The following is a 14,079-nucleotide window of genomic DNA, read 5'->3' on the forward strand; positions in this document are numbered from 1 at the left end:
TCCCATACTCTTGAGCTGTAACCAGGCAGAGAAGAAAATGAACCCATCAGGGGCTGTACGTTTTCTAATATTTTCAATTATACTTCATGAAACCCATAAATACAATACTAGCAAGTCTATCTCTGCTTAGAAGGACCCATGTCAAGATCATTCAAACAGCCCAGGCAAAGTTGAGCTGAAAGTATCCGTCCACCCATTACATGAAAATGATGGTGCCTGTTCCTGCTATCCCGAAGGGATGGAAATCTCTGCCCCCTTTGTCCCACCCTCCCCAGTGCCCTCTCCCACCCAGATTCTCCGCACTCGTTTGCAACAACTCAGTGGTTTTTTGCAGATGAAAAAGTTGACCCACACTTTGATTTTCTTTATTTTCAATTGATACGGTATGAATACAAAGTTTCTAGAAAGCTACAAAAAGTCTACCACTTCCTCAAGAAGGCATCAAAATGTGTCACTTTGCAAAGACATGAAAACACCTGCTGTAACTGACACAAAAATAGCATTTTTAGAGTGATGAAATAATTGCACTTAACTGGCATGGATATTAAAGTTATCACACATGTACCGCGAAAGCTAGAATACATTTTTTTTTTACAAAGCACTTTATAAAAAAATTCTCTGCACACAAACCCTATAATTTTCATATTACTATCATACTAAAGATAAATTCACTTTAAAGCCAACACTTAAAACATTTTGAAACAAAAAAGGTACCAGTACCTACACACAGACATTAACAAATACAAGAATACTGTACTGCCAAGAGATTGAAGTGAACTTCTTTTGGAAATTTCTGCCATTAGGTTAAAGAAATATGTGAGATTTTCTTTGCCCTCCCTCCCGCCCTTCCTCCCTCCCCTGAAAGGGTACCCCACCCCCCAATCTAACAAAAAGGAAACGCTTTTTCAAAAGATGGTTTCCACATCAAGTCACCAGCAGCAGTACAATCATAAAGTAACCACTGACCATATATGAATATGCTTATGTCACAAACCCATTTTTTATACATATTACACGAATAAACATAAAGTGAGAATTCCATTAAGTCATTTACAACGTGAACAGATGCACATGGCAACAACGGGTTTACGTAAAATGTACGGATAGTAAAGAATTAAAGGCTATTCAGGTTTTTTTTTAATGTTATAAAATTCTTCTGTCATTTTTCAGGCACGTACTGTATTTTATTTATTTATTTACTTATTTATTTGTCTGCGGTCATGAGCCTGAAGTAAAAAGGCCCACCAAAAAAAAATGTGTCTTTCAAGGAGGTAACAGGGAAAAACATCCTTTGTCAACCATGGGCTTTCAATAGCGAATTGACACAATGAAGATTACAAATATGAAACTGGAAAGTCAGAGACTGGTTTCCAATTGGCTTGTACTTTAACACTAACAGCCTCTTTTTCAGAAGAAATAGGAGGAGGAGGAGGAGAAGAAGAAGAAAAAGAATGCACAATCTGATAATTGAAGGCAGACAAAAATGTTCAACCTGAGAGAGGGCTGAAACTGGAATCTATAACGATAGCTTTTGAATGATAGAGAGCTTAAACATCATTTAAAAAATGAGATCAAACACTTCAGAGTATGCGGACTCCAACCTCACAGAGCGTAAGAAAACCAAAGAGTCAGGATTAGAAAATAAATAACTAGTTTTTCAACTATTCTCATGGTGTGTTGACTTCTGCTAGCTGACTACTTGAGTTAAACATTAATCACACAAGCTTCTCTTTGAAAGCTATAGGTAATGGGTGTAATCAGGCTGGAAAACCATTGCCAAAAGAAATTGTGCTAGAGAAAAAGGGACGAATGGGGAAACAAATATCGTGAGAGCTTCAGTTTCTTTCAAGGCAGAGTGCAGTACTACCAAGATCTATGGTTTGGAAATCCAAGAAGCTAATTAGCTTATGTAGTGTTTAAATAGAAATGGCCTAAATTTGGTGGCATTCCAGATAGATATGCAAATCTTCATAGTATAAGGAATAGAAGGAGAGAGAAGATGGAGAGAGAGGTACAGAAATCAAGATATCTAAAATAAAAATGTCAAATTTAGTAAGAATATTCTCATGATAGACACAACGTAGGAGTAGACAATACATGTCAAAAGTTCACCTGTAAAACTGTGTTTGTAATGAAAACATCTCTCTTCCAGGTTTTGGTTGGGCTGGTGTTTTTCCCTGGTCCCCTCGCCCAACCCCATCATGTTCACTTTCCATATACCTTATGGCCCAGATCACAAAAGTTGACAAAAACAGACATTAATTTTAAGGAGTTGCCTTCCTTGGGGCTGAAACATTTCTTGAAAATGTTGAGTTGTGAATGGTGCTCTTTGGGAGATTTTTCAAAGCACATTCAGACATCATACTCAAGAGTCAACATTTCAAGGCTAATTAAAAGCTGGTTCGGATTTGATTTACCCTAATTCACTTTGGTTCTGTACTTTCATCTCAGTCTGGTGCTTCCAACTTTCCAAAGAGTCTAACTCTGTAAACAAAATAAGTGCACACTAGAACTATGATCAAAAAAGGAAAGCCTTCATAGGAACTGAAATGCTCAACAGAAGGGAGATTAAATGAACCCAAAGTTGTAACAGTTGTCCACTGACAAATGGTTTCTGTGGCTATCACATTCCACAGACCCAAGACTGGGGAAGGAGCTGAAAAGGGTAATCTGAATACATTAACATCCCAGTTACTGGTCTTCACGGCTGTAAAATGATGGTGGAGAGTAGAAGGTTCCGGACACGACTATCTGACGACTGGTGGCAAGCAGGTTACCATACACAGTGCTCTCTTGTAAATGGAGGCCTAGAGTTTTGTGTGTTTTTTTTTCCCCTCATTCCAATAAACCAAAGGCATTACGGTGATCTCAAAATATTTTTGGTCTCTCTACAAATTATCATCATTATGGCAGCACTTTTCTAAGCTGGAACGGCAAACCAAAGGCACTTTCACGCTAGAGTGAAGATTCAAAAATAGTTAAGTATTTGGTCGTGAAATTCAAAAGGCAGCATCATAAGTACTTTTCATGGAAAACTATGAAGTTGTAACCTTTCATTTTGGTATATACATTTAAGAGCATAATGATGGGATCAACTTGTATATAATTTCATGTTTTTAGACCAAGGAGTCAAAAAAGTTTCCTGTGGAACCAAAGAAAACAGGTGTTTGTTTGTTTGTTTTTTTTGATTGGAGCCAATTTGTAAAATAAAGTTGAGAACGGCTCTACGAAAAGGCTGGTGGCACATATGTCTAAGAGAACTCTAAGGCACTGCATATTGGAATGCTTTGGCAGCTCTGAATTGAAAAGTTCCTAGAAAAGTAACAGTTACAAGAGAAATGCTTCCAGCTTACAAAAGGGCTCACAGTTTCCAGGCAGCCTTTTGTACCACACACCCCACGTTGAACATCCCAAGGATTTAAGGCTTTTCAGAATGAACGTGTGCAGGGCTTAGCCACGTACAGAAAAAAGGTGAAGAAAAAGCAGAGCAAACACTTCCTCCTAAAATGACACATGAACAACACTGATACCCAGGCTTGGAGAAACCTGACGTCAAGACAGATGCAGTACCGGAGCATAGAAAACTGTACCTGGTTTGTAAATGGACTGTTCTGTTTTTATACAATTCAAATCATTGACTGTTCTACAAAAGCAAACCACTAAAACTACTATAGTATCGGAGTCTTAAAGGAGATTTAGGTTCATAAAGTAGTTTTAGAATAGAGGTGACCTTTGGGCTGTCAGGATGCCGTGCTCTTGCTGATGGGATGGTCAGCTTTGGAAACTTGTCTACGGGAGCCTATGGCGGAAGGTGAACCATACACAATGATAACTAAAAGGCTCATTGGCTTTACTATGTGCGTACATATCAATGAGGGGACTATAGGTCAGGGTCCTTAGCCATCTGGCACCAGATGAAATTCAGAAAGATCTTAGTATCTTAGCAAAATGGGTATTGCCTCTATAAAACAGTAATCTTGCTCTGCTTCCTCCAAAGCCTCTCAGATCTCAACTGGCTCCCTCCTTGTGCCATTTGTTCTCTCTCAAAGTCTGGGGGACCTCTGTCTCCCAGTCAAGACCCTTCCTTCTAAATTTTTCAGGATTAAAAAAAAGAGTTCTTTCCCCTCAAGCATCAATAGAAGTACTCATGGGATGTCCTTAGGAAGTGAAGCCTTGGCAGGGGCTCATAGGAAATTTACCAAAATGGTGAAGATACTAGGAATGAATGCTTTGAGGACTGATGGGAAAAGATGATGAAGAAAAAAGGCCTCTCTTTCCATAAGTGAGAGTGGACAACAGGGAACCAGGTATTCACCATTTCTATCAGGAAGGGAAGAGAGCTTCATTGTAGAAAGAAGGCAATTTATAAAGGAGTTGTTCTGGGAAAAGACTGGCACAAATGATATATTGTAACTTGTCAAACAGAATCTCTTTACCTGTTTATTTTTCCACCACCTTTGGCAAATCACTTAACCTTTGTGGGCCTCATCTATAAGATGGAGTGGAGGGGGTTACTGGGGTTTGGCTAGTGAAAGAACTAGAATCTCCTATTTCTTACCCATCTCTGCTGGGACCTGAAGCCAAGATGTGGCAATGTGTGATGGAAAGGGGCATTGGGATCGAAGGGGTCCTGAAAACTCTAGTCTCAGCTTTTCTGGGAAAGTTCCTGAAATATCTTTGGGTCTCAGTTTCTTTTTTTTTGTAAATTGGTAGGTTGGACCAAATCATTGCTCTCCAAATATCAGTGTCAAAACCTTTGATTGCTAAAGTCCTTTCCTTCCTAAAACCTCTAAACTTAAGCAAACCTGCTGACTGTCATCCTTTCTGCATTCCTGGGCATTCATTCACTTCAATTTCTTTCTTCCCAGGTCCCCATCATCACTCCTGTGAGGTCAGGCTAGTCTGGGATGGGAAATGCTGGACTAGATGACCTCCAAAGGGCCTTACTAGTGCTAACATTCTATTTGAGACAGTCTCCAAAACAAGAGGAAGTGGGATAGTTATATCTGAGCTCCTCAACTCTCCTCAGTGCCCAGCCTAGTGTTCTTCTGTCAATATACACTGATTTCAGGAAATAATGGGAGAGGACCCAAACTCCCTTTGGAAAACTGGCATGGTAGAAGGACTGGCAGTGTTGTACAGTGGGTAGAGCAGTGGGTCTGGAATCAGGAACACTCATCTTCTTGAGTTCAAATCTAGCCTGGACAAGTCGTTTTACCCTATCTGTCTCAGTTTCATCATCTGTAAAATTATCTCAAGAAGGAAATGACAAACCACTCCAGTATCTTTGCCAAGGAAACCCCAAATGGGGTCATGAAGAGTCAGACATGACTAAGAAATGATGAACAACAACAGAAAGCAGAGGGGACCAATATTTAAGAGTATGTGGGTCTCACTCCCGGAGGGTTTTGGTTCTATGACCAGAATACTGTAGAAGAAGAGATAATGAAGGAGATCTTGCAAGAGGATCTCCAATAGAATTCTGCAGCTCCTTTCAGATGCATTTAAGAGAGGATGGGTTGCTAGAAAGGAATGGAAGAAACACAGAAGATGCTGCTGAAGGGGGTCAAAGCACACCTGGTAGGTCTCTAGCCCACTGCTGAGAAGTGCTAAATAAGAAAAAATTTTAGTTTTGAAAAGAAAAAGGATTAAAAAACATCCCCAATTTTAAAAGAGATGAGAAATATCAGAATTTTTTAAAACACCCATCTCCAAAGTCACACCCAAAGCTCCAAACAAAGATTTAAGAAACAGAAGGAAAATGGAGGTGGAATCCATGTCAAAAACCACTTGAGTGGTTTGTTACAAGTAGTGTTGAGTCAGAGATGCATCCAAGTCAACAACTGTGACTAGGGCTCTATGAAGCCAGCAGGAGAGGCCCGGGATACTAAGTAAGCAGTGTTCTTTTTTATCCCCTGTATCTAGCGCCACTCCATCTGATATTTCTAAGTTTCTGTGGGGTTTTTAAATTTTTGTGTGGGCTTAGAAAAATAGATCAAAATACTTTCTGCTTGCTAGCCACACACAATGACCTATGCCTCCCTCCAGGTATAACTGCCTAAGAGGGCAATGGGACCACCATGGGAAGAAGGTGGGTGAGACACGAAAAGTCTTGGTTCAGTTTTAAGCTATTTAGGTTTAAAGCTGCACTTTTGGGAGACCCTGTATTTTGGGGACAGCCACAGGACAAGAAGATGTAATCTTGCAGCCTTGAAATAAAGAATTGCCTGGGAATGGCTGTGCATGGGCCAAATGGACTCTAGAAATAGCAGTAAAACATCTGCATCTGTCCCAAGTTGAGTACATTGAAGGACTTTGTCCTACTGCAGCCATGCCATGTAGCCTAGAGGCCAATAAAGGATTGGAACCCAGAACCATTTGTTCACCAGCTCAGAAGACATGGCTGCGTCCACAGTATAATCTGTAATCTGTCTTCCATCTTGCCTTCCCAAGGACACAGTGCACACCTTTGTGAAATATATGGTGTGTCAGGAAAAGAGAAATTTGGATTCAAAATACCCGAGTTCACATCTGCTACACACTGGCTATGTAATGCTAGGACAGTCTCTAGGTCTTTCTTGGACTCAGTTGCTTGATTTGCAAAAAGAAAGATTTGGGAAAAAGTCTAGACTTCTGGAGACCCTTGCACATCAACAAAAGGAAAGATTTGGGACAGATGATGACAAAGACCTTTTCCAGCTCTAAATCTATGGTTCTATGTCTTCTATGCCAGGCTGGGTTAAGGGGTTGTACTCTGTAGTTGTGGGGTATTTTTTATTTGTGTGATGTTAAGTGGCACAAAATTTGCATTTAATAAAGAAGAATGGAAGGAAGGAAGGAAGGAAGGAAGGAAGGAAGGAAGGAAGGAAGGAAGGAAGGAAGGAAGGAAGGAAGGAAGGAGCACCAGGCTCTGTAATCTGGATATTTTAATGACTTACATAGTATCAGAGTAGAATGAACCTAAGCGAGGTTATTACTCTCCCTACCAACTCTACCTGCTGATTTTTGGGGTATTTGAAGAGGGAAGTTAAGTCTCAAAAAGGCAAAGAACCCTCAAAATGAGCTTGTTTCAGAAGAATGAGCATGCACTAAGGTTAGTCACAAATGGTGTGCCCAAACCTTAAAGGAGTTGGCACAAAAGATTCCAAGGGTTTGCGGAGATGCTCAGAAAATGCCTGTCTGAGTTCATGCAGGAACCTTAGATATTCAAGTGTGTATGGGTTTGTTAGAAAAGCTCAGGGGGGGTTGGGGGAGGGCCTGTGATATCCTGGGCAGCAGCCATACTAAAGCAGATGAGCCTTTTGGAGTTTGGTCTATGAAATCTTCTTCCCACCACAGTACTCTCTACTTTGCAGCTCACAGTGCAGTATTCATGCCAATTTTTTAACTCTCATTTTGTTACTTGTAATTTCAGTGTTTTAAATTCTTCAACTCAAATTAATCGAAAATTTAGTTGTCCATATAAAATATAACTGCACACACGACTACAATGTAAGTTTAGAATTTCAGTATTTACCTACTTATTGCAAAACAAGCCATCTTTTTCATTAAATAATCAAATCTTCATATTAGTACAATACAGTTTTATATTTTTAAATACACTCTATATGTTATGTATAAGGGATGACATTTTCTTTCTTTGCAATACCTGTTTGGATGTTTAATGGATTAGAGAATTAGTTTTAAATGGTGAGGAAAAAAATACAATTTTGCCTCATTAGGTTCTTCCTACCAAGCATTTCTTAAGGCTACATTTTAACATTTGGTTTCAAAAAGGAAAAAAAAAGGTTTCGTTTAAAAAATAATTTAGTGAATTACATTCGTTTCACCCTAATTAGTTACAAAGATAATTCTAAAGTTTCTTCACTTTGTGTACTCATTTACATTTATACTTAAAGTTTCACTTTAATTTTACTTGCATCTTAAAACAAGTATTTTATGTTGGAAAAAAACAAACAAACTAAATACATTTGTATAAATGCTGTAAATTTCCCATGGCAAATGCTTCTGTTTTACATTTTTCTACCACAATTAAAAACTGGTCTCCCCAGACTAGAGACCTCAGCTTCTTAAGTGTCATCTTTCCCAAAGAACTATGGGTTACAAATCTGAAGAACACAATGTTTTAGAAAGAAAAATTTCTTTACAACTGTACCAGAATTTCACAGCTACAATGATATATGAACACATGAAAAATGACTCCAACAGGATTTAGAAAACCGTGGGGGCCCCCCTGGGCCAGGGGTCCTGCCACTCAGGATTGAGGTTTACAGTCTGTAGTTTCATGATGACGTGTGTGTGTATGTGTGTGTATCTGTATATATAAATAACCGTGCTCAGTCCTTTACAAGCCTGTAAATATGATGCTGGGCTCCATGTTCACTATTTGAAACCTCAAATACACAGGCCATGCAGAGGAGGGTTTCTTGTGTATCCCTGTTCGTTACCACCTGTAAGAGAGAGAGATCACACGTGCAGTAAGTAGGGGTTGTGGCAGGTGTGTCCTACAGTTCAAATTCCATTCACTCCATGCTACGACAACCGCCATTCGATATAAAATAAATATTTGTAAGCTTTGGCTCATGGCCATATAACCTGCTCTAAAATAAGGGTTTGGTTCGAACTTTGCCCAATGAGACGTTTCGGGTAAAACTACCTGAACCTTCCAGGATTTTGTTCTTCCACGGGGCCACCTTCTAATGGGGTGCAGGAGAATATTATATGGAATCTCAGAATTAGAAGGGACCATCAAGCCCAACTTGTCTAACTCAAGTCTAGACAAGAACTCCCTCTAAATGACAGATTCTTTCATCTTTTGTATGTCATGAATCCCCCCCTTTGGCAGTCTGGTGAAGCCTACAACTTCCTCTCAGAATTACATTTCTAAATGCTTAAAAGAAAACACATAGGATGACAAAGCAACCAATTTTACTGCAATGACAATGAAAATATTTTTTCCATTTAAAAAAAAATTCAGTCACATGGAGAAACAATTTTTGACAATTGGGTTTTTTTTTTGACATTTTAGAATTTGTATTTTTTCTCTTCCTCCTCTCCATGAAGCAGTAAATAGTCTGATACAGGTTATACTTGTACTTTCATATCATACATAGTTCCACATGCTTATGTCATAGACGACATATATTGCACATACAATAGGAACTTCATAAAGGAAATATAGTGAAGGTGTCATGTTCTGATTTGTACTTAGAATCCAACAGTTCCTTCTCTGGCTGTGGAAAGCATTTTTCATCAGGAGTCTCTTGTGGTTTTCTTGGAGACTTGTTTTGCTGACAGTGGTTTAGATCTTCACAGTTGATCATTATATAATAGTTCTGTTACTGTATACATTGTTCTCTTGGTTTTGTTCACTTCACTTTGTATCAGTTCATAGAAGTCTTTTCAGATTTTTCTGGACTCATCCTGTTCATCATTCCTTATGGCATAGTAGTATTTCATTAAAACCATATACTACAACTTGTTTATCCATTCCCCAAGTAATGGACAAGACCCCAGTTTCCAATTCTTTGCCACTATGAAAAGAGCTGCTAAAAATATTTTGGTCCTTTGCCCTTATGTCTGATTTCTCTGGGATACAGACCCAATACTGGTATTGTCGAGTCAAAGGATATGCATAGTTTTGTGACTCTTTCAGCCTGGTTTCATATTACTGTCCAGAATGGTTGTATCCATACACAGTTCTACCAACAGTGTATTAGTGCCCCAATTTCCCCACATCCCCTCCAACATGTATTATTTTCCTTTTTGTACAAGTTAGTCATTCTGATAGGTGTGAGGTGGTATCTCAAGAATTGTTTTAATTTGCATTTCTCTAATCAGTAGTGATTTGGAGCATTTTTTCATATGACTAAGGACAGTTTTAATTTCTGTCTCTGAGAACTACCTGTTCATATCCTTTGACCATTTTTTGATGGAGAGAATGTTTTGTATTCCTATAAATGTGACTCACTTTTCTCTTTTCTTGAGAAAGTAGGCTTTTGTCAGAGACAGTTGCTATATGATTTCTCCCCAGATTTGTTACTTCCATTCTAATCTTGGTTTACATTGGTTTTATTTGTACAAACTCTTTAATTTAATGTAATCAAAATTATCTTCTTCCATTTTTCTCCATGACTTATTTGATCATAAATTCTTTCCTTATCCATAAGTCTAACAGGCAAACTTTTCCAGGTTCTCCTAATTTGTTTATTGTGTCACCCTTTATTTCTAGATCAAGTATCCTTTTTGACTTTATCCCAGTGTATGGTGTTAGATGTTGGTCTGTGCCTAGTCTCTGCCATATTGCTTTCTAGTTTTCCTTACAGTTTTTGTCAAATACTGAGTTCTTTCCCCCAAAGCTTGGATTTTTGGATTTAGCAAACACTAAAGTTGCTATGGACATTAACTTCCATGTGTTAATTACCAAATCTATTCCACTGATCCACCACTCTATTTCTTAGCTAGTACCAGATTGTTTTTAAGATGACTGCTTAATAGTATAGTTCGGAATCTGGTATCGCCAGGCCTCCTTCTTTCATATTTTTTTTAATTGATCTCTTGATATTCTTGGCCTTTTGTTCTTCCAGATGAACCCTGTTGTTATTTTTTTCTACTTCTATGAAATAATTTTGTGGCAGTTTCATAGGTATGGCATTGAGTAGGTAAATTAATTTAGGTAGGATTGTCATTTTCACAATATTGGCTCTCAAAATATTTTTAAGAACAAGTTCATGGACCCAAGGTTGAGAAATCCTCCTCTACAGAATCTCAGACAAGTGGTCATCCAGTGAAGATGGATGACATTACATTGCCTTCGACCCACCCCTGAAGTAGTTCATTCTTCTCTGGGATAGCTCGCGTCATCAAATCTAACCCTGACTATTGACTCCCCCTACTCCTGGTTTTATTCTTCTGGGTCAAATCCAAACCTTCTTGTTCTTCAAAAGAACTCTCAGTTTTCCCCTAAGTCCTTTCTTCTTCAGGCCGAACAGCTGTAGTTGTTTTAGTCAAGTCCTAGATATGGTTTAAACACTCAATATGTCCAAAACCTCTTTACTTCCTTCCCTCTCTCCCTATATTTGTAGAGGGCAACACCACCCTCCAAGTCCCTTGGGCTCACAACCTAGAAGTCATTCTGTACTCTTTACTATCCCTTATCCCCATACCCAGGCTGTTGCTAAGGCCTCTCAATGCCACCTTTGCAATATCTCTCCAATATGCCCCCTTCTCTCCTCTGGCACTGCCATCCCCCTGGGGAAGGCTCTCATCAATTCATGTCTGGACTACTGCATTAACAGCTGGTGGGTCAGCTTGCCTCAAGTATCTCCTACCCCAATCTAGCCTCCATTTGGTCACTAAAGTTATTTTTTAAAAGTTCATGCAATAGTTACACACATCATATAGTAGTTACAAATTGTCTCATTCAGGTCACATCCCCTACTCAATAAACTCCAGCGGTAACACTCCTACTCAATAAACTCCAGTGGCTCTCTAGCACCTTCAGGGTTCAAATATAAACTCTTTTGCTCAATGTTCAAAGTCTCTTATAACTTAGTCCCCTCTTACTTTTTCAGTCTTCTTCCATCCTCCTCCCTGGCATCCTCTTCCATCCAGGGACATCAGCCTGAACAAGACATTCCATCTCAGTTTCAGGCACTTTCTCTAGCTATCCCCCATGCTTATAATGAGTTGTTCCTCATCTCCACCCACTGGTTTCTCTGGCTTCCTTCCTTAAGTCTCAAACAAAATCCCACTTCCTACAGGAAGTCTCCCCCAACCTATCTTAATTTCCTGTGTCTTCCCTCTCTCCATTATTTTTCATTTATACTCTATATAGTTTCCTTTGCATATGTTTGTTGGCATGTTTTCTTCCCTATTAGACTGTAAGTTCTTTTGAGGGAAAGGATCATCTTCTGGCTCTTTGTGTATCCACAGCACTTAGGTGTCTGGTCACAGTAGGCACTTAATAAATGCTGATTGATAGAAAAATACCTTCCAGGCTTGACTCCTTCATATTGTATTTGGGAAGTTGGTTTTCTGAATCTGAATGTCAGCCTTTGTATCTTTACTAATTACATTTTTGAAAAAAAAAATCAATATGGCTCCATGGTCTAGCTTGACACTTCAGTGCTCCAAATGCTACTTCTGACCACCACCAGGGAACCTGCACCTTCGGGCACAGCACTGTACTCAGAGTCATGAAGATTGGATTTTGAATCCTCCTTTAGACACTGACTAGCTGTATGTCCCTGGGAGAGTCTCTTAAGCAATCTGTGTCTCAATTTCTTCATGTGCAAAATGGGGTTATAATAGCAAGTACTTAACAGAGTTGTTTGTGAGGGTCAAAGAAGATAGAACGTGGAAAGCACTTGGAAAACCCTATAAGTGCTATATACAAGCCATTCTCTTTCCTCCTCTCCTCCCTTTTCTTTTTCTTCTTCCCTTTTTCCTTCTTCTTGCTCTTCCTCCTCCTCTTCCTTCTTTTCCTTTGTCCTCTCCTCCTCCTTTTTTCTTCTCCTTCATCTTGTCTTCTTTCTTCCTCTCCTTATTTTTATAGACTGTAGCTCCTCTATGCTTTGGTAGATGGTGTCATGGGTTACAGTAATGAAAAGAATGTGTTACCCAATGACCAATAGCTTATAGAGGAGCTTCTAGGTTCTCCTCAGGAAAGCTTCTACTTTCTTGTTTTAAACCCTTACCTTCCATCTTGCAATCAATACTGTGTACTGGTTGGTTCCAAGGCAGAAGAGTGGTACGGGTTAGGCAATGGAGGTTAAGTGACTTGCCCAGGGTCACACAGCTGGGAAGTGTCTGAGGCCAGATTAGGTCTGCTTCTTGAAGGAGACATATACCAGACTTGAACTTGAAGCCTTTATAGCTTGGTGGGAATTGCCAGAGCTCAGGTAGAACAGCCTTTGAGCTTCCAGAGGCACCTTCATGTTAGTATGAGGTACCAGAATGCTTCAGGGGAAGATTATCTCCTTACACTGAAGATATGGCTGGTGGGAACAAGTCAACATGTTGGAGGCTTTCGTGTGGTCTTGTTCCTTTGGGTGGTTTATAGGGCAGGGAATCCTCTTATTTCTGTTTTATTATTACCTTTTGTTTCAGATCAAACACTGCTATGAGCTAGCATCATGCAGAAGAGAGGCAGTGTGCTTGCGGAAGAGAGGCTAACTGGCTGCCTCTAGAATATCCAACAACTCTTTTCTCTTTCTCTGTCTCTCCCCATTTTATGAGTGTTAGACTCAGTTACTCTCAGCAGGACCCTGCATTCAGGTCCTGCTTCCAAGTTCTAGTGCTCTAAGTCTTCCTTCTCATTAGGCAACCCCACAACAAAAGTGGAGAGGTATCTGGCTCAACTGCGCTCACTTGCAAAGACTGATGTCACTGCCAGTGCAGGGTGCCCTTTGATATTCACCCCCACCATATTCTCCCATATGGCTGAACCTCTAGGCTTTACTCTTTTCTGCAAACTGCTGAGAAATGGGATTTTTGAGCTCCATTTTCATTTTGGGGCAAATTCACATCTTTACATAAAGTACCATCTTCACTGGTGATGCTAAACTGGGTACATGAAGGGTTCTACTGTCCAGCTGACCCTGAGAACACATCCAGGGACAATATTTCACTTGCAAAAAGAATTAACACTTTGCTTGGAAGTCACCTACAGAGGAATATGACGTATTGAAACAAAGAGACAGATGTGGGCATCTGCTAAGATTTCATTTATAGGATCATGTACTTAGAGCTAAGCTTCAGGGGTCAAACAGCCCAAATCCCTCATTTTACAGATTAGGTTCACAAAACTGAAGTGATTTGACCAAGGTCACACAGGTAATAAACTGAAGATCCAGGATTTGAACTCAAATCCTCTGACTCAAAAATCTCACATTCTTTCTCTTATACCATGCTATCTGTTGCTTCCCATCATTAAGTATAATATTAATAATAATTAATAAAATATAAGTTCAAACTGATTCAGAGGAATCTAGATGGGATACTGGGTTGGACTTGGAGCGAGGAAGCCCTAGGTTCAAATCTTGCCTTAGCGAGGAAGCCCTAGGTTCAAATCTTGCC

At 39.5% G+C, this 14,079-nt stretch overlaps 1 protein-coding gene across 7 annotated transcripts in view; it reads right to left on the reverse strand.

The window, feature by feature from the left end:
* Nucleotides 1-343: 343 nt before the first annotated feature.
* The window catches only part of TEAD1 (TEA domain transcription factor 1), a 335,258-nt gene continuing 321,522 nt past the window's right edge, over nucleotides 344-14,079 (reverse strand). For all 7 annotated transcript variants that reach the window (XM_056802053.1, XM_016423443.2, XM_007497110.3 and 4 more), the window contains one exon: nucleotides 344-8,450. In XM_056802053.1, coding sequence (XP_056658031.1) covers nucleotides 8,337-8,450 — 114 coding nt within the window. In that variant the 3' untranslated portion in view covers nucleotides 344-8,336. The remainder of the gene's footprint in view (nucleotides 8,451-14,079) is intronic.

This window comes from Monodelphis domestica, chromosome 6 (genome assembly GCF_027887165.1).
Source record: "Monodelphis domestica isolate mMonDom1 chromosome 6, mMonDom1.pri, whole genome shotgun sequence".
NCBI lineage: Eukaryota > Metazoa > Chordata > Mammalia > Didelphimorphia > Didelphidae > Monodelphis > Monodelphis domestica.